General features: G+C 39.0%; 1 protein-coding gene across 3 annotated transcripts in view; it reads right to left on the bottom strand.

Moving 5' to 3' along the window:
• col4a2 (collagen, type IV, alpha 2) overlaps positions 1-23,384 on the bottom strand; it is a 48,602-nt gene that overhangs the window by 17,698 nt on the left and 7,520 nt on the right. For all 3 annotated transcript variants that reach the window (XM_055031472.1, XM_055031471.1, XM_055031470.1), the window contains exon 4: positions 14,180-14,260. In XM_055031472.1, the coding sequence (XP_054887447.1) occupies positions 14,180-14,260 (81 nt within the window). The remainder of the gene's footprint in view (positions 1-14,179; positions 14,261-23,384) is intronic.

A 23,384-nucleotide genomic window follows, 5' to 3' on the forward strand; every position in this document is an offset into this window, starting at 1 on the left:
CTGTGTTGTATATTTGCAGGTGTTGCTGCTTTCGAGTGTGTGACTCAAATACACTGACATCTAGTGGACAACCATTGTAAGTGCAAACAATATGAAATAGTACTTGAGAATAAAATATTAGGTTGAAACTTAGTCTCAAAAAGATTCCATGCATCTCTGCAGACTTGTTAAGATGTGTATTGTAGTTTTTGTTGTTTTAGTTACATATTTCAAATTCGGAAAGTCCACTTGAGTCATGTAAAAAAACGTTATTTGAAATTCACCTTAACTATAATAATAATAATAATAATAATAATTGTTATTATTATATTATGTCAACAAGAATTTAAATCCTGAGAGGTTTTGAGACAAATGCGTGGAAGGATTACATTTTTCTTGCACTTCTTGTTTAATCCGCCAGAGGGAGACAGAAAACTTTCTTTTCATATGGCACTCAGCTCTCTTCGTTCTCTATTCCCATCTAGTGGCCAAACCATATATTGCACGTTTCAAATTTTTGATCAATTAGTTAATGTCAACACTTTCACAATACTAATAAAAAAGATTAAAATGTTTATGATTTGTTTGTCATAATGTGATTATGACAAACAAAGAAATGAAAGAAAGGAGACAAGAGGCAAGATTAGGTGATTAAATGCCATGTTCCTTCTGCTTTACGGAAGTGTGGCAATGCAAACTGACTTATTCCAGGTGGAGTACTTCCTGTAGGTGGATTTTATTTGAAAGTGAAACAAACCTTCTTTAGAGCTAAACAAACAAACAAACAAGAAAAACCCATAGCACTTTGTAAACATTGTAACTAAAACAGCCTAGCGAGATCCCGAGGATGTGAGGAGAACCAAAATCACATGAGAATAATTTTATAGGATCCGCAAACATAGAGGAATGAGGACAAATTAATGTAGCTGGAAGGCTTTTAAGGTCAGGCAGTGATGACTCTCGAGGTTTGAGTTGGTTCCTGTGAGAACCAACAACAACCACTGTTTTGTTAGTTCCCTGCCAGAAATGCTTTGGACTATATTGTAGATAAACCATGTTGAACTGCAACCTAATCACGCTCTGAACACACAGTGAGATGGTTAGTTAGGTAGCTGACTGCTGAATGTAAGTCAACTGTGAACCTGGAGATATTTGTTTGTCCTCAATATCAATACTGAACATCAAACAGGTTGTGTCAAAATAAGTCAAACTAAACATGGATGCCTGAAAACTGATAAATGGCTGCTACGTCCTTGTAGTGATAAGATGCATAACTGATATTTTCTCCACTGAAAAGTCTTCTGCAAAAGTATTTGCATGACGCAAACTCATCCACATTTTCTTACATTGCAACATGGAGCTGGTCCATTGGGGTTTCATGTGACAGACCAACACAAGTCATGCGTTCAACTGTGTAATGGAAGAAGAATGCTACATGGTTTCTAATTGTTTTTGCAGGGAGAAAACATGAAATGTGGAGTAAATTTAAATTCAGGCCCATTTACTTTAATATCCCTAAATAAAACCCAGACCATATAACGAATTAATTACATAGCGAACAGAGTTTATTTGTTTGTATGTTTAATTTGTTCTGGTCAAATTAATTCCTCTGGTAAAATACGGTGGTAGAAGGATTTTATTTTTTTATTTAACAAAAATGAATTGGCAATAAATGTATTTTCTAGTTATATAAAGCAAGTTCCAAATGACTTGCAGCTACAGCTGCAGCAATGCATAAATTGGCAAAGTATTCAGTCAAGAGGCTGCATAGATTGAGTGAGACTTTTTAGATTTAGATGACCATTTATAACTGTCCGTCCACTTCACAATAATAAAATCCCAACAAAGAGTCTTCAAGTTTGTAGCTCTAATTTAACAAAATGTATAAATACTGTCATATTATCACTGTATATCGAGTTTCAAAGATGTCTAAATCCTCCTAATCGCAACTGGTAGATGAAACCTGGTGGGATCTGTTCCAGTAAAACTCATTGTTCCTGAGCAGAAATCTCCTTGCTGTCCTTTCCTCTCACACATCCCTACTTCACAGCGCTGCTTCTGTCAGAAGGCGTACTGCGGTGGCTACCTGCTGTCTCCTTCCACCAAGCACTTCCTCCTCTCCTCACCAAGTTCTAGAGGGCTCTCACATGTTTTTGTCTTCATTTCTAAAGCCTCCACTAGGTGAACAGTGAACTCAGACTGGCCGTTGCTATTTTACCACTGGCTGGCAGAGTGAAGTTATGGGAGTAAAGCATCAACGCTTTACTCCCAATGCTCATATAATAGATTGCTGATAGCAACCTATTATATGAGAGTTCTGACGAGGGAGCCTGAGATCAGAGGAGCTGAGTTCTTGTTAAATAGATATCTTGGATTCCCTACAGGTCAATGAACACGGGCTTTCCTGTTTGCTCTGAATTCCTCAGTCTTTCAAGGCTGCTCATAATTTTGGCAGGTGAAGCCCTGGAGGCTGTAGTTTGTGTCAGCTGTAACTATGTGATCTCTTCAAGTCTTCTCTTGTGTCACCAATGGAGCTGGTTGCAGCTCAGTTTTCTTACCCTAACAAACCAACTTATGCAGAATTCCTGTGAGACAAATCTCACTCAAATGAGCCAAGCAAGCTTCCTGGGAATACTTTTCCACCACATGCTGGAGCCTATCGTATATTTTGACCCATCTGTGACCCGTCAGATTATATCACAATAAATTTGGTGTACATGGTATTGTTTCTTGATGCCTTGTCTAATTTGTTTTGGAAGTGATCAGAGCTAGTGGATCTGCTGTAATTCACTTTAAGTTTATTCATTTTCTTTCCCTCTTTCAAACTTTGACACGTCCAAGAACATTCAATATTTCTATGACTCCTCCTTTTGTTAAATTTCAAGTGTGTTATGTTTTTGATTCTTCAATTATTTAATCATTCAGATATATTAGTGTGATTACCAATAAAGTAATCCCTGATGCTGAAGGTGAATGGTTCCACCATAACCACTTGAAATGTCATTCATACTCATGTTATGTTTACCTTCTTACCTTCTTACTTCTTACTGTGTGTGTGTGTGGTGTGTGTGTGTGTGTGTGTGTGTGTGTGTGTGTCCGTGTTTTTAAATGAAACATGGGGGAAGATAGATGGTACCAGGAGGTGTCCTCCAGTATTAAATTTTACTGAATGCTTCAGTAGACACAAAGATTTAAGAAATAATATTACATTTTTAATACATAAACAGAATTAAGTATCCTGAACAATTGCTACAATCAGTAATCATTCATTTATGAATTTTTGTCATTCACTACATCTCTAGTAAATCTTTCCAAGGAGCTTTAAACACATTTATTCATTGCCTTACATTATTTTTTTAATGCACATCAATCTAGCAAGGACACATATTTGTTGGGCCTTTTGGATTTCGGGTTTATCTCTTTACACATCATGGCTCTTATAAAACGAACAAACGAACAAACAAACAAACAAACAAACAAACAAACAAACAAACAAACAAACAAACAAACAAACAAACAAACAAACAAACAAACAAACAGTGACAAAATCCCTAATCCCCCCATTCTGTATAATAGGAATCACAAAATTTTATCTGGGTGCTCTCATTGTGAGCACATGAGTTTTTTAGTCATCCAGAAAACACAAAACTATTTAAAGTTCCCACTGCTTGACATCATAAATTTAACCTAGGACCAGACAGTCCCGTGGGGTGGCCAGTTTGGGAAAGTTCACAAAGAGCAGGATGGGAACTCAAAGCCCAAAGGGCAAACCTCTGACCTGGGAGGAATAATGTAAATTAATAAACAACTGACCGGAAACCCGCTCTGTTAGTTCATGAGTCTGTGATTGCAGATACTGTGGACTGCATAAGACATTCTGTAACTATTTAGAAAAGGGCAGGGAGACCTATAAAAACACAATTAATCAAGATGAAGTGAGTCAGAAAGAAAGGACACAACCACAAAAAGAATGCACAATAAAACGTCCATGACGTAAAAAATAAGGACCAGAATCAAGGAATTTGAAAGAAAAAAATGAAAATCACTGAATTTGGAAATTTGCTAATTTGGTCTCACATTTCTTTAAATCTCAGCACCACCCATTATTTTATCACAATGGGGATAAAGTAAAACACAGCTTTAATACAGGCAAAAGCACTTTGTCTCTCCTCACAAGATTAATTGGCACTGCATCTGAAAATTTGCAAGTCTTATCAAAACTGAGAGATCAGGGGCTAGTTTTAGCCTAGCACATCAGTTAGCATCTCCCTTCACAAAGGCCCTCATAGTGAGATTCACATTTAATAATGTGTATGTGAGGTTGAAACACTACAGCAGCTTCATAAAACCCAATTAACCCATTTCCAGATGCTTTTAAATATTCCAGATGCTTGTAAATATAAAAAAAAATCATTCTCTCATATCCTTAGAAATGTCTGCTTCCTCTATTGAAAAACTCTGGCAAATTTATCTAGGTTGAAAGTGCTGTGAAGACATGAGGAAGTTAGTTTTAATTAAGTTCTTGAACCAATTAAAAACACAACAGATACATTTGTGAGCAGAAAAAAACCAGAAAAGAACAATAAGAAGTGACCACCACGAAGGAGAACGCGAACACTGAACGTCTGCCTCTTCTTTGACTCCCCCAGTTGGACCCAGACGCTTTGGTCCACTTAGTACTGCTGCTTTGCGACCTATCTCATCTGTTTTTCTTGGACGCATTTTTCCTGGACTCATTTCCTGAAGAGCCGCGTCCCGCATGCTTGATGCTCAGAGAAGAAAACAGGACTCTGCGCCCCCTTCCCGGATGACTGGTCGGAGGGAGATTGGGTTTTAGAGGCAGGCCAGGAGGGTTCTGCTCAGAGGGCAAACGGGGCAGTCAACTGGATCCCCTAAGGAGGGTAAATAAACATCTGCAGATGATGTTTAGATATCTATTAGTGTGTGTTTAGATGCCCCGTCTGCAGCCAGGAAGGTCAGCTTTCTGAGAGTTCTGAGAATGTTCTGGAAGTCCCGGATGGCCGTCATGAATCAGATAAAAAAAATAAAAAAAAGTTACTCTGGAAGTGAAGAGGAGGCAAGTTGGTCACATGAGATAAAAACGGAAAAATAGTGTCTAATGAAGGCTTTTCCGTGAGAAAGTTGATAGTTTTTGCTTGATTTTTGCCATGGAAACAAGAAAAAGCTAAACGCAACGCTTTCACGCACTGCAACCGGTACTTGTGAGTCATGTTTCGGAAATATTTCTTGTTCCACAACAGAGGGAAGGAGTCAGGGGGCAAAAGCTGACGACGTGCAGAGCAGCATCAGTCGTTTGTTTCCGCTTCCCATGCAGATCTTTGTTTAATCATTCAGCACAAAGACATTAGTTTACATTTGAATTCATGTGTTTAAGCTCTAATTTCTGCACGCGGACGCACACGAGCCAGAAATGTGACAGAGCTCAGACTCAACGGAGAGCTGCTAATGACCCGTTTGAATAAAGCGTGTGTCTGTCTCTGTTGTAGTGATCAAAACTCGAGGGGAAGATCCCGGCCTGAGAACAGAACGGTCTGGTTGTCCAAGCGTCCCAGGGGCCTCTGGGGCCCGACACCTGCGATATTGCCTCACATCAGAGGAACGAGACATCTTGAGCCTGCGTTATGAGCACACGCAGGCCTTTGGAGGTTGCAGCTGCAGTCTGTATGTGCGTGTGACAGAAAGAGAGAGAGCAAGAAATGAGGTGTTGCCTTCTCCTTGGAGATCAACCACCTGCATGTCTGAAAGGTGTGTCTGCATGTCTGAGTGGACAATGAGGTGGGTCGCCTCCGTTAATCCCTCTGTGACATTTATCACTCAAATTAAAATGATTTATATTGCCACTGATTTTGTTTTCAGATTTTGTTGAGTGATCGTGCGAGGTTGAGGGAAACCATTTGACATAAATAGTTTCCTTACAGGTATTTCAGGGTGAGAAAGGAAGAAGAGTGGAGTAGTTTTTGTTTTGCTAGTGTTTGTGAATGTTGAGAAATGAAAGATGTCAAGGTTGTAATTATTGTCCATATCTTGGATGGTAAATTTGACAGCTTTTGTTCCTCTTCTCGGCTTGAGAAGTTTGTGAACGTCCAGCTGTTGGACCCAATTTACATGAATAAAATTCAATAATTTGAGCACCAGGGATAATCCTCAGGATCTTGGTCTGAAACCATCCGGCTGACCCAACATGCCGGACTGGATGAGGAAAAGTTTTCTCACCAGGGATTCGTCGCTGCAGTTCTAGAACATTTACAATCACGTCACTAATAAGGTTAAAAAAAATAAACGGTTCCCCCTCATATTAGTCATCAGAGACATATAATTTAGTATATGGTTGTCTTCACTGAACAATCACGCAGCAAATGGCCCAGGACAATCAAACCCAGGATAACAATGTTGGAGACTAAAACCTCTGAACATGCTGCAGACCAACTCAGTGTCCGATTCATTAAGTAATTTACTCCTTAAATTTTGCTTTTCTTTCAATCAACCACATAAAAGAGCCTAATCATCAAAAATATGTAATGTTTTTGGCATATTGGCATATTTTCATTACGTTTGGTGGGCAGACTGCTGTCGCTTTTGAATTATTGAATTATGTTGAGTTGAATTATGAGACGTCAGCACAAGCAAAGCTGCCAAAAAGAGGAGAGGAAGAGCTGCACTTTTTAGTAACCAAATAAGGAAAAGTCAGCTCATTCCTGAGGGAACACCGTGGATTTAAAGACAGAGAGGTGGATCAAAACATGTTATTAAGATGAAAAAATAATTCACGTTTACGACCAACGGCACACAAATCTGTGAAAAAGGGTGAAATTTAAACTGTGAATCACCTGTTAGTAACTAGTTCGCAAAAAAGTGAGCTCATTTGTATGGCAAAAAAACCTTGTTATTTAACAACACCGTTATTAGCATATTCCTTTTCTTATATTGTTTAACATTTGTCACTTCAGTGTTCCCCCCCCCACAAAACCGACAAGTAATCATTTTAAAATAACTATCAAAATATTAATTATTAAACAGCCCCATGAAACATTTGCATAATAAATGAGCACCTGCAGTGTGTCGGCATGTGGATAAACTCAAATCTCGCATCATGCCAGTCTTAGAGGAGACTGTCTAACATGAGAGTCTCATTGTTTTCTTCACCCTGATGTGGGTTTCCATCATAATCCCTGATGGTGAACACGGAGCTCGCAGTTTGTCTTCAAATGTTAAACTTCTTTCTGACTGCAAATAAAAACCACTGATGATGTGACTGGAGATGAGCAGAAGATAACAGCGTTTGCACCAAAGCTCTCATTTTTTACAGAGCAGACAGATTAAACAGTGATAAAGCATGCAGTGTGTGTGTGTGTGTGTGTGTGTGTGTGTGTGTGTGTGTGTGTGTGTGTGTGTGTGTGTCCGTGTTTTTAAATTAAACATGGGGGAAGATAGATGGTACCAGGAGGTGTCCTCCAGAAAATAGTAAAAAAAAAGAACAAGCCTTCAGAAAACTGGAATGTAGGTTATGGGGAATAAAATAAAACTGACCTTAATTCAGCAATTTTGAGGGATTATGATAAAGAAATAATGACATTCAGAGATGCAGCCACAACATCAAATGAAATATTTAAGCTCCTACTCTGGTCATCATCTTTTCACCTGCCCTTGCTTACACACTACTTACACCCTGTGCTCTGAAGATAACACAAGCAGACTACAGATGGTAAGAAGGTCAGGATGTGTGTAGATACACACCCAGTTAAATACTGAACCGCTGAACCTTTCCCCTACTGTAATGGAGACAAGGTCACAGTCAGGGTCACTGAATAACTTCAGGATACAGAAACACAAAATCGCCACTTTTTCTGAGCGCTCGACTCCTGACTACACACACACACACACACACACACACACACATCTGTTCAAACAATTCGCCTTCCTTCCTTTGGAAAATATTGTTACTGTATGCCTGTCATGCTTTCTGCTCTGAAATGACACAGACATGGTGGAAAACAACAGCTTTAGATTTATTGTTGTGTTTTGACTGAGGAAGACACAAACAGGATTTCTGAACTTTGCACAGAATGATTGTTGCAACCAAAATTTATCACCTGCTTAATGTTTGTTTCAGCCTCATTCAAAACGGCAAGGCCATTCAATGGATCGCAGATATGTTTTTTATCAGCTACATGGCAGCCAAAAGGCTTTGCATTGGTATGTGAAGACATTATAGTTCAAGGCCTTTGAAGGGAGGTTCTGTTAAAATTCTTTAAAAAATATTGTCTTACCTGCTGTAGATAACTATCTCAACATCTTCCTTTGCAGGTCCGTCTCAATAAATTAATATAAATAAAAGTTACATCCTCAAAAACTATTTTCTACTAGTTTTGGTGATTATGGGCTATGGCTAATAAAAACTCAGTGTAATTTCTCAGAAAATTATTAAATTTATACATTTTGTAATAACACCACATTACAGTACTGACTTGAGACTTGACACAATTACTTTCCAGCAGACAAGATCATTCTTAAAGAAGCTGGGCATTCACAAACACCTATAAAAAAATTGTGCGGAAGAAAAAGTGTGGCCAAAGGGTTAAGCAGCACCATGGATAAAATCCGTATCGTTATTCTCTGTGTAACATTCTTTACAAAACAAAAATTGCACACAAACTAAACGTGGTTTCTTGTCTGAGAAAATGCATCAAATTTAAATTATACATCTGATCTTCTTCCTCTTCTTCTGAAAAATTATCAATGAGACTTATGAGACTTTTAGATCCTGCATCTGGCTGATTGTATAATCCGTAGCTCATCACTGCACCACTCATCTGCTGCTCTCGGCCTCGTTTTATTCATTAAGTCCAAAGTCAGTGCAGCCATCTTCTGGGGAGTGTTGTGTTCCTTTGAATCGGCAGTGAAAACAGGTCCTCTTTTTTCGATGCAAACAATAGTCGTCTTGTTCCTAGACAACATCCATCTTCTAAACTATGAAGATCTGACAGTTTTAAAGGCCCCTAAAGATGGACTTTGGCTGGTCAGACCAGACAGCAACAAGAGAAGCGAAGCAGAACTACTGATTTCTGGGTTGGCCTGAGACAGATCTGGAGCAGGATAATGTTCTCTTGTGATGTTCGTCACATCAAATATGAGAAGCATATGGTGCTGTGTGTTGGTCATCTTGGTTGTTTCTGTTGTAGCTGTGTTTTCTCCCACCAAAACACAGCTACCGTGATTGTGTATTGAGAACTTCAATTTAAATGGTGGGTCCTGTTACTTTAAAAAAAAAAAAATGTTCTCCTTGATCCCCCTGAATACCACAAAACAAGGAGGGATCTGCAACATACATTAGTGGGTGTTTCCTGTTTAAATGGCAAAGAAAAGTCATAGAGATGGAAAAAGAATCAGGTATGTTTCAGATATCTCCACATTCTCGTTGATGTAATTTAGAGAAGTACAATAACAAAGTGGCTCCTTTTGAATAAAATATAAAAAAGTTTAGTTCTGCTGATGCACATGAGAGGTCAGAGCTGCTCTTTTTTTTCAATTCTGGATTATGATTGTGACAAAACTTTGAATAGAAATAAATCATAATTTATCTTTTTTTTCCCCAACACAATATGAAACTTCCACTTAAAAAGACCAAACAATTAGACCAATTAGCTGAATTGCATGACTTAATATTTAGTCTTCTAAACGGTCTGAACAAAATATAAACAAATTGTTTAATGCTGCATTGCCAGCCTTTGATTCATACACTGTGGGTGTAATTAGGACATTTTCTACCCTTTTCTGCTACATCTCACGTCATGAAATCATTATTGCGAGTTTTGTTTTATGTTATTTACCGCTTTATCCTCTCACAAACCTTTCCATCTTGCAACCAGCAGCTGCTTTCTGTCCGTCAGTCTGAGCATCCTCTGTCACATTCCCTCCAAATCCACAGACTTATTTTCACACAGGACTCTGCCAGCCCCAAGATCCCCACTGAATTCCTCTTTCCAACCGTCTCAAGAAGAGAAAATCCTCCCTTCCAAATGTTTTAATGATAGCAGCAGGTTGTTGCTCTGCTGCCCTCCCACAGCCTCACATGCATGAATCCTTTTTTATTTTCTTTGCGTTTTTTAATCAGGTTGGTCTTCCCTGGAATATTTACCTTAAAGAGACATCTGCAAGAATGCACGGGATCTCACAGCTTAAAGCTGCACAACTATTGAACTGCAATCATCGCTGCAAATCAGTCCGTTCAAAGATGCAGCTGCTGCGACATTATTTCACTATTTTGTGTATTGAATCTGCGCTACATTCACTGTCCTTATTTACCTATGGCATCCAAGATCTATGCACATATATACGGCTATTGTCAACCTTTAGTGTGCGACTCAGATTATACAGATGTGTTTTTAATGGAACAAGGAAACGGGCCATTTATAGCAAAGGTCAAACTTACATACAATCTTGTTCCCACAAAACATGGTGACTATATGAAAAGCAGATCAGTAGACCGTCATTGTGCATGACTTCCTGTCTTTCCCTGTCCTGCATTTCCCATGGCGGAAAAGAGGCGGCATCCCCCCTTCTGGACGGTGTCTATAATAGGTGCCATGTTTTTTCCTCTGTTTCTTTTTTAGAGTTTGTTTTTCCCTTCATGTTCACTGAGCTCATCCACAGGATGCAAGTGAGGCTTATTGTTTTCAGCGTAAAGCCGGTAACTGTGTTCTCCCATAGAGGCCTGGAAAAGGAACAATCTGCAGCTCAGGTTATTATTGATGATTCATGTTGGTATGTTGTTCCTGTACTTTCCTTTTCCAGTTTCAAGGCTTCAGAAACCACAAAAAGCTCAGTTTCGTTGAACCGCCCACCTTGCAGAGCTTGTGAATCTTTCACTTTACTTTGTCTGTAAGGATGCCAGCTCTGTTAAACCTGTTTCTCAGCTATAAAACAAACCCCTAAACTGCTTTAATCATTGTCTCCATCTCAGTGCGCCATTCCTTCTTTTTACTGTCTGCCGATCATGAATTCAACCCACTAATGATGAAGGGAAACAATGGCAGCTTTGGGAGAGGACAGAGGGGAAACTTATGTTTTTTTGCAGGCTGGCAGAGAAAAAAGAATCAGGCGGCCGAAGGCCTAAAGCAGAAAACTTTGTCAAAATAACATATTTGTTCCTCAGCAATGAATTGGCTTCATTGTTTTAGTCTCTCCAATGCTCTATTTTTTGTTTCTCTTCCTCTGTTTAGACTTTTGATGGGTTTTTTTTTATCACAAAAATCGTGGATATTTGAGAACATTATAATAAATTTTAGATTTCCAGCCAAATTTGAACTCATTGTTTTTCAAGATTAATCCGTCCGACGCTTTTCTTGCGTCACACCTGGCTGCTGTAAAATAAAACCGAGCATTTAATAGGGAACCATTGTCATAAGGCTTCCACCTGGACGACTTTGGCCTTTGACAACGTTGAAATACTTTCAAAATCTGACTCTTAGTCAAGATGATGATTTTTAAAGGCAGAATTGTTATCAAATATGATGGAGACAAACGCAAATGCATTTGCAAACAATTTGCTCATTCTGTCATGTTTTTGTTGGAGCTGGTGGCTCTTACAATGTAGATGATGTAAAAGTAACAGAGTAGAGCAAAAGGTAGATGGGAGTTTAATAATAAAATTATATGATCCTTGATTATCTGTACACGTCTGTATTTAAATCTGTATTTAAATCTGTATTTACTCTCTTTTTAGGCTATCTGACAGGCAACAGTCGGTCTAAATGTTTCCATGTAGTGATCAGAACCACATCGTGGACCTATAAACAAGCACCCACTTTTTTGCAACAGCTGTAGAAAATCTCAGCCAATCCAGACATCTGCAGTGGATTAGCATTGAACGTCCAGTGAAGCACACATCTCCATATCTCACCCGATGGAGATATTTTCAACAAGACACAGTTGAGAAAAAACAGCGAGAAAAATTTTGAACCTGTTTCGTTTGCCAATCTGAACAAGGAGATTATGTAGAAAACACATGTAAAGAGGACACAAGTTGTGTAAAACTGAAGAAAAATGACAAATTTCGGGCTAATCTTGAATGTAACAGGATGCAGGGAACCAATTTTTGTTTTCATACATGAAACACAAATTCTTGCTCACAATAAAACCTCACTCTCGCCCATTGTTACTGAATGACTGAAAAAATGTTTCCCTTTGTTTCTGGCCAATTCTGGGCAATAGTCAGGATTACAGAGGAAGGAAGAGATAGGTGGACGGATGACCTCATTGCAAGACTTTTGTGCCTTTCAGATGTGGAATGTAAAACTTCCTCACTCCTGTCTCTGCGTCTCAGAACAGGAGCTTCCTGTATACATGCCCAGAGCGCACTTCAAAGGTCAGACTCACTGTCAAGCTTGTCCAGTAAACTCTCAGTGAATGACAAGGTGCATTTGGAAGACATTCCTGCCTTCCCTCCTGACGTTTTAGAGAGACGCTCTCACATGAGCTGTTCCAACGCACGTTGATTTCAGTTTACAGCATCTTACGTCTGAACTGAGACATTTACAGTTTCCATGAGCATTGTTCACAGAATAAGAGAAACACAGGAAATGGGACGAATTTGTCATCGGGACAGTTTGTCTTTAGCCTGTTTTAAACTTAGGATGGGTAAACATTTAACTCAGTTCTAGACTCCAGGTAAAGTGTTTAAACTGAAATTAAAGATGGACAAAACATGTTTTGGAGGAAAGAGGACAGAAAACAAAGGCTTGTTTATGTTTATTAAGCTTCTCTTAAACAGTAATGTGTAGCTGGACCTTCACTGGCATCTCTTTACGGTTTGACGCCTTTATGTGAGAATTTATCCAACAACCTCACAATTTTCACAAGGCATGGCGGCGTGCATATAAATGCATTTACATTCTTGTGTGCTGTTCTCAATGTTGTGATTTATCAAACAAATCTCATCAGTTGATAGATGGAACGATTTTTTAAAATTACATTAAGTTTGCTTTATGCCCTGTAAGTCCGCTCACACTGAGCCGGGTTCTGAGAGCTGAGATACTGCTGCCAACTATTAATGTCCCTCTCCTGCTTTTTCCTCTTCACTGTCGCCACATGCATGCTCAGGTTTAGGACTTATTGTGACGTGTCAGAATAATGGGTAGAAGCACCTCTGAGGAATGCTATCTATTGTAAAGGTCAATAATTTCAGTTTATTCCTTAAAGGAAAATGTCTGCTTTGGATATAGAAGCATTTTTTTCCCCCAAACTCGTTATGCGTGGGGTCAATTGGTGCAAAAAGTAGATTGTGGTGTTGAAAAGTCTTTAAGGAAGGGAAACTCAGTCCAATTATCTGATGAAGCACGTGTCTGAATCAAAACACAGCCTTTAGTCATGCAGAACCTCCATTACTCACACTAAGTTTGTTATCTGAATATGTTTAGTCTACGTCTGTCTGTCTGATTTAAAACGTACTTTCTTTTTTCGCTCTTACATTTTCCCCCATAATCAGTCTCCCAAACTCCAGATGGTCCTGCTGTGATCCTTATTTTATTTCATAAGGTTTAATGCGGTGAATTTCAACACTTTTCACAGTGTCACATTATTGACTTTACTCAAACAGTTTTCAATTTCCCAGGATGTCCAAAGCAGCTGGATAAATTCTCATTGCTCAACACGTTTACAATAGGTTATTGTGATTATCAATTTTCAGCATTAAATGTAGTTTCTGAACCTGTCATGTACATCAAAGTAGATTAAAGTGAAATGTGTTGTCATGAACTCATAATCTTTTTCAGTTTGTCACATTAAAACCACAATCAACAATTTTCTTTTTTAGACTTTATGTGATGGACCGGCAGAAAAGTAGTGCATAACTGTGAAGTGAAAGGAAAATTAAACTTTATTTTCAAAATGTTGTGTGTGTGTGTGTGTGTGTGTGTGTGTGTGTGTGTGTGTAGGTGTGCGTGTGTGTGTGTGCGTGGGTGTGCGTGTGTGCGTGTGTGTGGGGGTGGGTGTGTGTGTGTGCGTGTGTGCGTGCGTGTGTGTGTGTGTGGGGGGGGGGTGTGGGTGTGTGTATGTGTGAACCTTATTTGTTTCTCCAGACTGAAAACCAAAAGCTGGTGATGGTTAACTCTGCCTTGAGGTAAGCAAAGGGAAGAAAGACAAGCAGAGGGATGTTTGCAGAGCTGTACAGAACAGGACTTACCCTGGCACCCTTCTCTGGAAAGCATTTACAACCACCGCTGCAGTCTCTTCCCCCACATGGGCCACTGTGCTTCTTCCCACCCTGTCAGACACAAAGCAGACAACATTAGGGCTTTTTGCCGTTCAGAGCAGAAATTTCACATATTTACATCACCGCCGCATGTTCCTGTTTACCACATTTGCAGTGATGCGTCTTTATGTGTAACGGGACGCAGCGAGGGGGTGAAGTGTTGGCGTAAACAGCTGTGCCTGTGAGCTCTGCGGTTCACAAACGTCTCTCTGTTGCATTGGAGCGGCTGATTGTCGCACCGCCATCTGCACACTTTTTAGTTTGAAGTGGTGAGGATGTTTTGGTGTGGCTCAAATGAGTCATGACGATATCGTAGAAATTTTGGTTTGTTGTGGCGCTAAGAAACAGGACTAGCATGGTGACAGACGGGGACAGCTCCTCCTTAGATGTCTGCATTCCAACCAAACCACCCACCATCACAGGCTGATCTGTGTCAGACGTCATACACACATACACGCAGACACGCAAGCAGAGCCTGGGGTCTGTGTAGACCTGACATGATCAAAGAAATCAGTCACAAGATCCTGAAGGTCAAGGGAGTCAAGACCTGAATGCAGCTGAGATCACTGGAGGCGAAAACCCAGATGGAAATGAGTCCAGTGCTCATTTACTTCCATTCTGAATACTGATTCAGAAATCTGATGACACCCAGTTGTGTGTTTGATAATGAGATAATAATGCACAGGTGATGAACAGCCTGTGCTGCTTCAGGCTTTGTCACATAAACTTTATTTAACCAGGAAAATGCCAAATAAGATTCAAAATCTTCATTTCAAAAGTTTCCAGGACAACATGAGCAACATAATAAATAATCAACAAGCTGAAACAATCAGAGAACACAAATACATTCAACATATTGATTTAAATCAAATTAGGTTAAACATTTTCAATCAGATTTTTCAGTTGATATTTTTTGAAGATTCTTAGTTCCAGACATTATGGACGGCTCAAATGGCCTTAAGTGGAGCTACATGAAACTGTTTACAAGTGTTTGATTTAACTGGTTTTCACACTAAATTAGTAAATTAAATAGATCAATGTTGTCGATGATGTTTAAATCAATCTACCAAATTAAACTTGTATTACTTCGTGAGTGCAGAATCTCTACCATTTCCATTTGTGACACAAGTGCAAAGAATGCTCTACCTACTTTTAAATTGTTCTCTTACATCTTTCATTAGTGATGCCAGACAGAGAATATTAATATTACACACATACATCAAAATAACTCTTTCACATCTTTGTTTAAGGATAAGAGACAAGACCATGCCGTGTTTTGAACGTGATGCGAGTGTAAAGCTTTTATTGCAGACATCACAGAAAACGTTCTCCCTCTTACGCCCTCCCATGTCCTCCACCTACACACCCATACCGAAGCCTTCTTAGGCAGAAAATGTGCAAATACCTTCTCCTCTTCCTTGTTTATAAAATCTAAATGGCCACTTTATGCCCACAGTGGCAACAAAGTGGAAGATAAAGAATCAGAATAACTCTCCCTCCTCGGTCTGGCACGTACAAAGGCCACATTGAAGAGCACAAAAACCTCTTTTTGCTGCACAGCCATCGTCCTTAATGATCCCAGATCTCCAACAAAAGACCCTCTTCCTCTCCTTATGGAATGCACAAGACGCCATTTAGTGTTTTTCTCTCTCGTTGCATCTGAAGACTTCTTTTCATGATGCTGTTAGATAAAACTAAGAATTATATGGTTCAGATTTAGCCTGTGTCACTGATGTCAACAAAAAGGAGTCATTTTATCTTCTCAAAATGGATTTTTGATTGGGCATTAGGTGAAACAACTAAAAAACGATTATTTGTTACAGAAGATGAAAAAGAATAATGGTCACCTCATTGCAGTAAGGATGTAAGGCAGTCACGTCGTGACCTTTCTCCATACTGAGGTGGAAATCCAAAACACAGACAATAGACTGAGTCACTCCCGGACGGACACACAGAAGGACCAGCTCCCATAGAAGCAATTATTACATTTCACGAGCTCAGAACAGCTCATGAAAGCCTCGCCAGAAGACAATGGGACTGGGCAACAGCATCCTGTTTCCCCATCCAGAGGCACAACAACCTGACTTTTGACAAAGTCACCGTTTTCATGTTTTAGGTCCGATGCGATGGCACAGACACACCAAAACTTTCATAAATTCTGCCAACCCCATAAAAAATTTAAATTACAACAAGGAATGCAAACATTTGTGTCTTGACACTCTGCAGGATTTCTGGAAACTCTTAAATCACTGGGAAGTTATTCTGAAGCACTCAGAGTTCTCAAACTCTTGGCTGAGGCATTTTAAGTTCTTGTACTTTAAGAGTCGCAGTTCTGTGACCTTTAAACATGGACTGATTTTAACTCCCAGTAATTTGTCTTTTTTTTTTGCAGTTGATCTTATTTATCTCTATTTTATTTATTTACAAAGTTTAACAAACTACTGCTTCAGAGGAATCAAACCAGTAAATGTGGGCGACAAAGCCACGGTGTCATAAATCTGGCACCGACAGTCCTGCATGTCAAACTGTAATAACAAAGCACCAAATCGCAGTCTAAACAAAGGAAACCTGACAAATTTACCAGATGAGACTGTTTTCTTTTATAATATATAAATAACACTCTTATAATCGTCAGATAGATTTTAAGAAGATAAGAGAAAATATGTTCCAGGCTGTCAGAAAGCAACAGTGACCATAAGCAGTGGCTATGATCTTTGACTCTTCATCTACTTCATTGGGCTTATAATCCTGCTGTGATTATAACTTCTTCCCATGAAGCATGCTCTGCTTTCCAACAGCAGACTTGCAGATTTGGACACTAATGTCCCTCTCTGCGAATCTGAACTTCAACTTGAACAATCTCGACAAGGAAGAAATAAGGCCATGGTGCAAATTTGTGCTTTTAAGCTCGATAAATATCTCTTGTGATTCACACGGAGAGGTCAAATGTTTTCTGATGAAACGTTTTATGCTAAAGTGAGAACAAAGACTGAGCTTTTTCACCACATCGACAAGGATAACGAGCTTTCAAACACAAGAACACGAGCAAATGTGAAGCACGGTGGCGCTAGTGTCATTCTGGGAGGTTTGATTATTCCAAACTGGGACAGAGTCGAATGCTTTACAGGACAATAATCACATAAATACATTAAGTCTGGTATCAGAACAGATAACAAATGGTAAAAAAAGAAATATGTTTTTGAAGAAAACATTTATTAGAATTGTGAACTATAATTACTACTACTCTCTTAATTTTATCGGTAATGCCGTCCTTTACTACAAAACATCAGACTCATTAAAAGGAAAGTGAGTGTTAGTACAGAAAGCAACTAAGTCACATATAATTTAGAGAAAATCAACCATTTCCTCTGAAGAAAAACAACAGAATATGATCGATGTAGCTGATTACAGTCTCAAAACATCTATATAGAATATACTGTCTTAAATAATGATTTAAAAAATTAAACAACTAGGATTGATGCTTTAAAAGCACACTATGATTAAATTAAGTTACTGTAGTAGGCTGTGTATGTCTCTATGGCCTTGCACATGTGTTTAAGTGTAAATGAATCTGCCCATTTCATACGTAGTTCCCAAGCTTTGGCTCCTTAAGTAGCAACAACTTTCTTTGTGATGATAGCCTACATTTTTGTTGTGCTTTTTGGAAGTGCTCATGCTGTTTGGATTCATTTTTGTTTTCATTACTTTCCAGCTCTTTATGGCTGCACTGCTGCATAGCTACAAGAATAAAACCAGCTGAGTCAATGCCAATATTTTCAATTCTCCAAAATATACTTTCTTTGGATTGTTGTGCATATACAGGACCATAACAGACAAAAAAACAACACAGCTAATCTTGCCCTTATGCAAAGAAAGATGAAAATGACTAATCTTTACAGTAATATGCTATCATTCTTCTACATTTATCTTTTTCTTGGCCTTGTACAACACAAACAGTCATAATGACAGCTGGTTTGTGTGGATTGTTTGTGGTGAGTTTCAGTCACTGTGGGTACATGAATCACTACATACTGTGTAGATTAGGTTGACCACAGACAAAACCACTTCCCACCACTTCCTTTTAGAGTCAAAATGCAGCCAAAAACGACAACGAGACTCAGGTGGATGGACAGGGCGATGACAAGACAAGCAACACACAAAGAGAACAATTACAGACAAAACAAACTCAAAAGATGTAGAAAGCAGGGTCAGTACTGTCTAGGACCTAAATTTAGAGAATTGTCTTTGACTCTCATGACTTCAAATTTGTCTCAAAGATCCCCAAAACAAGAAGATTTATTGTAGATCAGTGAAGCCAGAATGCCATACAAGCATCCGTGACATGATTAGATAACAGATTTGTAATCTCTGTATAGTTGAAACAATTAGCAAAAGGAAGAGAGTTAGTCTACTGTGGTACATAAAACCATGGATCATAACACAGAGAAAGATAGACAGATGTGAATCCATCAAGCCGACACAAAGTTGTACATTTCTCATCCACCCTTAAAAATTATAAAACAGCCTACAGAAGATATAGCCGTCGAACTCGAAAACAAATCCTTGAAACATGAACACGCTTGAAGCGGTTCCTGACTGTGAGGATCCCGATGAAGGCAGATTAACTTCACAGGATGACATTTTTCACAAAACGCAATCTCCACCAGCAGATCTTGTGACAGATTTTCGCGATTCCTGTTTGTTACACAGATAACGCCACATTTCACAGCCTAAACAGTCACAGATCAGCCTTGTTAACACATGCGAGTCTGAAATGATGAGAACGATGAGCTGGTTTCTCAGTTTTCACACATGAAACGAGACAGGGAAGCATAATCACTGTTTGAGTGCGAGCCTTTTGTGAGCAGGCTATCAGATGGATGGAGATCACAGACTACTGTCTGTGAGGATGACTCTCTGAACTTCCACAACTCACACTACGATGAATTAGACACATGAAAGGTGTGAAATATAGCTGCACTGATGAGTCAAGGCCACAAAAGACACTAAATCAATCGAAAGGGCCCATAAGTAGTTTCTCCCTTTAGCCGTCTCCCATTAACCACACTTCCGACTTTTCACCATAAACTTGAACTTTGACTCTGAGGAATGCGTGATTTTAAGGCTCCACTCATGACTTGTTGTGCGCAGTAGATTCAGAGAAACTGGAAAGATAAAACCCACAGAGATGAGCAAACTCACAAATTATTTACAAGACAAGCTGAAATGAGGAGAAGATAGCAACCACGTTCAGACAAATTTTACACCAAAATCAAAGGCAGACGTTGCTATTGACAGGAAAAGGCAATAAATCAAGAAATTTGCTTTTTGTGTCTATAATAGAACAGATGAGATCCCAATACATGAATCGGTTTTTAAATCCATCCAGCAATCACTTCTGAACAAGACACAATCTACTAACGACTATCTCAAAGTATGCAAACAGCCAGTGAAGGTCAAAGTTTAAAGAAATATTTAATATTTATACAAGACAATGGCTCTTGAGCATTTACTCTGTCTGTCTGTCTTTTCATCCAAAACCTTAACTGTGACAAAATATTTCTTTGTCTCTATTGTTAGGATGAAATTTCCCTCATCTCGCCTTGGAACCGAAATTTGTCTAATGAATATCTAACCACAAAGATATGGTGGTTAGATATTCATTCATACAGCTTTTTTTTTTTTTCCAGAACGTTATTCATTAAACATGATGATGTCACGGCAGTTGTACAATCGGTTGAACACTGAATGTCATCCAACTAGAAACAGTGTGAGAACAGCTTAAATCTTGTTATGCAGACACTATGCGTGTGCTGATGGAGAATCACCCACCTCAGCATTCTGAATGCTTACAGAAATGTAAAAATGCTCAAACTCAAGGCAATCTGACCTACTTTCTGATTAAATTAGCAAATGATCACTCAGCCAGTTGGGGACGTTCAACCCCAGATGGTAAGTAGATTTTTAAACATGAGGGAGGAATATAAGGTGGTGATGTCAGGCAAAAGTAATGTATACCTTGCCTTGATGCAGTTCAGCATAGCACACAATGAACTGTGTATTGCAATACACCCACTCTACAAAACAAAAGGTACTAACAAGGACATAAATAGTTCGCAGACACAAGACATCAAGTCCCAAAAATTGTTTGTCCCACTTTTAGACCAGTGTAACCTGCATTGCTTGATACACCCACATACATGGCAAGATCTGAAACTGTAATATCGGCTGAAAAAGACAGAACTGCACGGAGCTCCTCTTTATTTTGTGAGGAGAAGGCATGCAATGCTGAGACTAAGCATTTGTAACTTCCATCTCAATGTGTCTGTAGAGGTTCTTATGCTTTTGTACAGAAAAAGTATCAGCCCATTTGTCAGGGCTATAATGTGCCAGAGCCCCAGCTGCCCTCCGTCACACTAATGAGACAGATGTCAAAGAGAACAAGCAGGACAGTTCAATTGGAAACACCTGGGCTACATAAAGCTCTGAGAGGTGTCACAGTGTTTGTAACACATCTGTGATGGAGGCATGGTGTTACATTTGACCAGACGGGCTTCTGCATTATATCATCTGCTGGCTGATCCTCCCTTTACCAGCTGAAAACCATCTCTGTAAAATTATTTTGCAAAAGGAAAGCTGTCTGTCCGTCATTCCTTTTTCTGAACATGTTTATTCTTGAAGGGTAGAAAGGGGAGCGGGTGTCAATCTCAAGAATTATTTTACAGAAATGGTGGAAATTATTAGAAGGAATATTTTTAGTTATGCAACATATCGCTACCTACAGACCTATTTGTAGCACTTTGAGCATTTTGTAGCTTCTTCACCTGCAAAAAGCGATTAATTCATAATGTGAAAATAAGCAATCCTACTTAAAGTTCTTGAGGCGGTTTATAGATTCCTTATGTTCAGAGTGAATCCAGAACAACATCAAAAGCATTCTGAGAAAATAATGCTGGTTGCTGTTGTTTTCTGGGCAAGTTCTTCATATGTGGGCGAGGGTAATTGTTTCCATCACAGTGCAAGTCTTGTGCAGATGCTTAGTCTCAACTGTAAAAAATAACGATTGAAATGATTTTCTTTTTTCTGTGAATATATTCTTCACAGGGAGGTTGGAAAATGCTTTCAGCTTTGTTTTATTATCAAACATTGTTCTCTGAAAACAAAAGGGAAAATAGAACAAAAACACAAACTTTTAAAACCTTTTAAATTTTAAAACTGGCTGAAAAATGAGGCACCAGTTTCAGAAGGGTGAGTTTATACATTCTGCTCACGTTTTCCTTCCGGCAATTGATCTCCAGTGGGTTTTATCAAATAATCAGATTCCAACCTTAGCGCACACACAACGCACACAAACCGAAACATCAAACATCAGCATGTTTGCGTTGGCCCACTTAAACTGGATTAAATCTTGATAAACACATGGGAGCTGTCTAAATGCCTTCTTATGGTGGAAATCGTGTGGAACCCAAAATAAGCTTTCACATTTTTTTTTTCTCTTGATAAGCAACAAAACTCCTTCAGCGTCCGACTAAAACCTCTTTCTCTTCTCTTCTTGGAAAATTTAAGAGCTGCTGTCTCTTTGTGTCCCAATCTACCTACAGAAGACAAGAACAGCTAGGAGGAATACGTTTATCGAAAAGTTGTTTTGCAAAAGTGTATATACTCGCACTTGTTCACGTTTTGTCAAGATAGAAGCACAAACTTGAAATGAAAGGTTTGTTAAAAAATGTTTCACAAATATGAAATAAGGTTTTAATGTGTCTTGGCCATGTCTTTCTTTGCAAACTACCTCAGCTTATTGAGATTGGAAGGGAAAGTGTCTAAGTTGTTAATGTTGCTCTGGCTCTGTGTTTAGAGTCATTATCCTGCTGGGAGGTGAAGCTTTTCCAGAGTTTCAACTGGATTTCTTCCAGGATTGTCCTACATTCAACTCCATCCATTTTCCCATCATTTCTGATCAGGTTGGGTGTTGCCGCTGAACAAAAGCATATTCAGGATGTTGTGCCTGTGTTCAAGGAGTTTCAATACTTTTACTGGAATGTCTGTTGTCAGAAATTCCAGGAAATCTTGTTTGCAACCCTAGAACAAGGTAGCAAGGTAAATAGCAGCAAGGGAAAGGGAAGAGCAGGGTCAGTGGGTTAGGGTTAGTGGGTCAGGCTGCAGGACTCTAAAGGAGAACATGAACTGGAGCAAAGGGTCCTAAAAGACAGGGCAGAGCAGAAACTCCCAATGTGCCCCAGTGGCTGAGCTCCAGCATAAACATGGCTCTGGTTTCTGCCCCGGGCTGACAAGGCTCGACCTTCCTTCTCCATAACTGGCCTCAGGTCGAACAGAGACTTCACTCAAGATCCCTGCGGGCCACTCTTTTAATCAGGACTTCCTGCTACAAACTCAACTAATTCATCCTGGGATTAGCCACGTTTGTGCTCTGGACTCGAATGCAACCGGACCAGCTTGAGACGTTTTCATTTCGATAGTCCCTCTGCTCACAACGCTAATAAGATGATCCATGACAGATGGGATTTATTCGTGTTATGTCAAAACATGAGAGGTCTGAGAAGCACTGTGCTCATTGTCCTAAAACAATAAAAGTCTAAAAGATGATCTGGATAAACTAGAATAGACTTAGAGATTGTGATTGGCAAGAAAGAGCATTTTAGGAATAGGAATCAGTGCTAAACATCACGTTTATTTATTTATTTATTTATCAAAGTGAATATGTGTGTGTTATGCAGCTTTGAAAACAAAACACACACAAAAAATATCACTTCATCCAAAAGGACGAGTTCACAGTAGTCTAATAATTGCACTTGAACACTTTAAGTTTAAAATGCAAAATATCTTGACTTACCAAGCCTATTCACCAAGACTGAAGAAAATGTCTTTAAGATGTATAAAACCTTTATTTTAAGACAAAAACTGCATTTTTAATACATTTTCAGGTTTTGGACATCTTCTAATGGAGTTAAACTAAAACATGTGGTCTGGTTAAAATAAGCTCATTATTCTACACTGATTACAGATTAAAGAAAGGTGATTATGGGAACTTTTAATCTGTAAAAATAAAACAACTGTGAATATAGTTGTCTCAAAAATCTTGAAATATCTTTTGTTGTTCGTGGCATATCATGTATCA

This window comes from Poeciliopsis prolifica, unplaced genomic scaffold (assembly GCF_027474105.1).
Source record: "Poeciliopsis prolifica strain line A6 unplaced genomic scaffold, Auburn_PproV2 SCAFFOLD007, whole genome shotgun sequence".
In the NCBI taxonomy this organism is placed as follows: domain Eukaryota; kingdom Metazoa; phylum Chordata; class Actinopteri; order Cyprinodontiformes; family Poeciliidae; genus Poeciliopsis; species Poeciliopsis prolifica.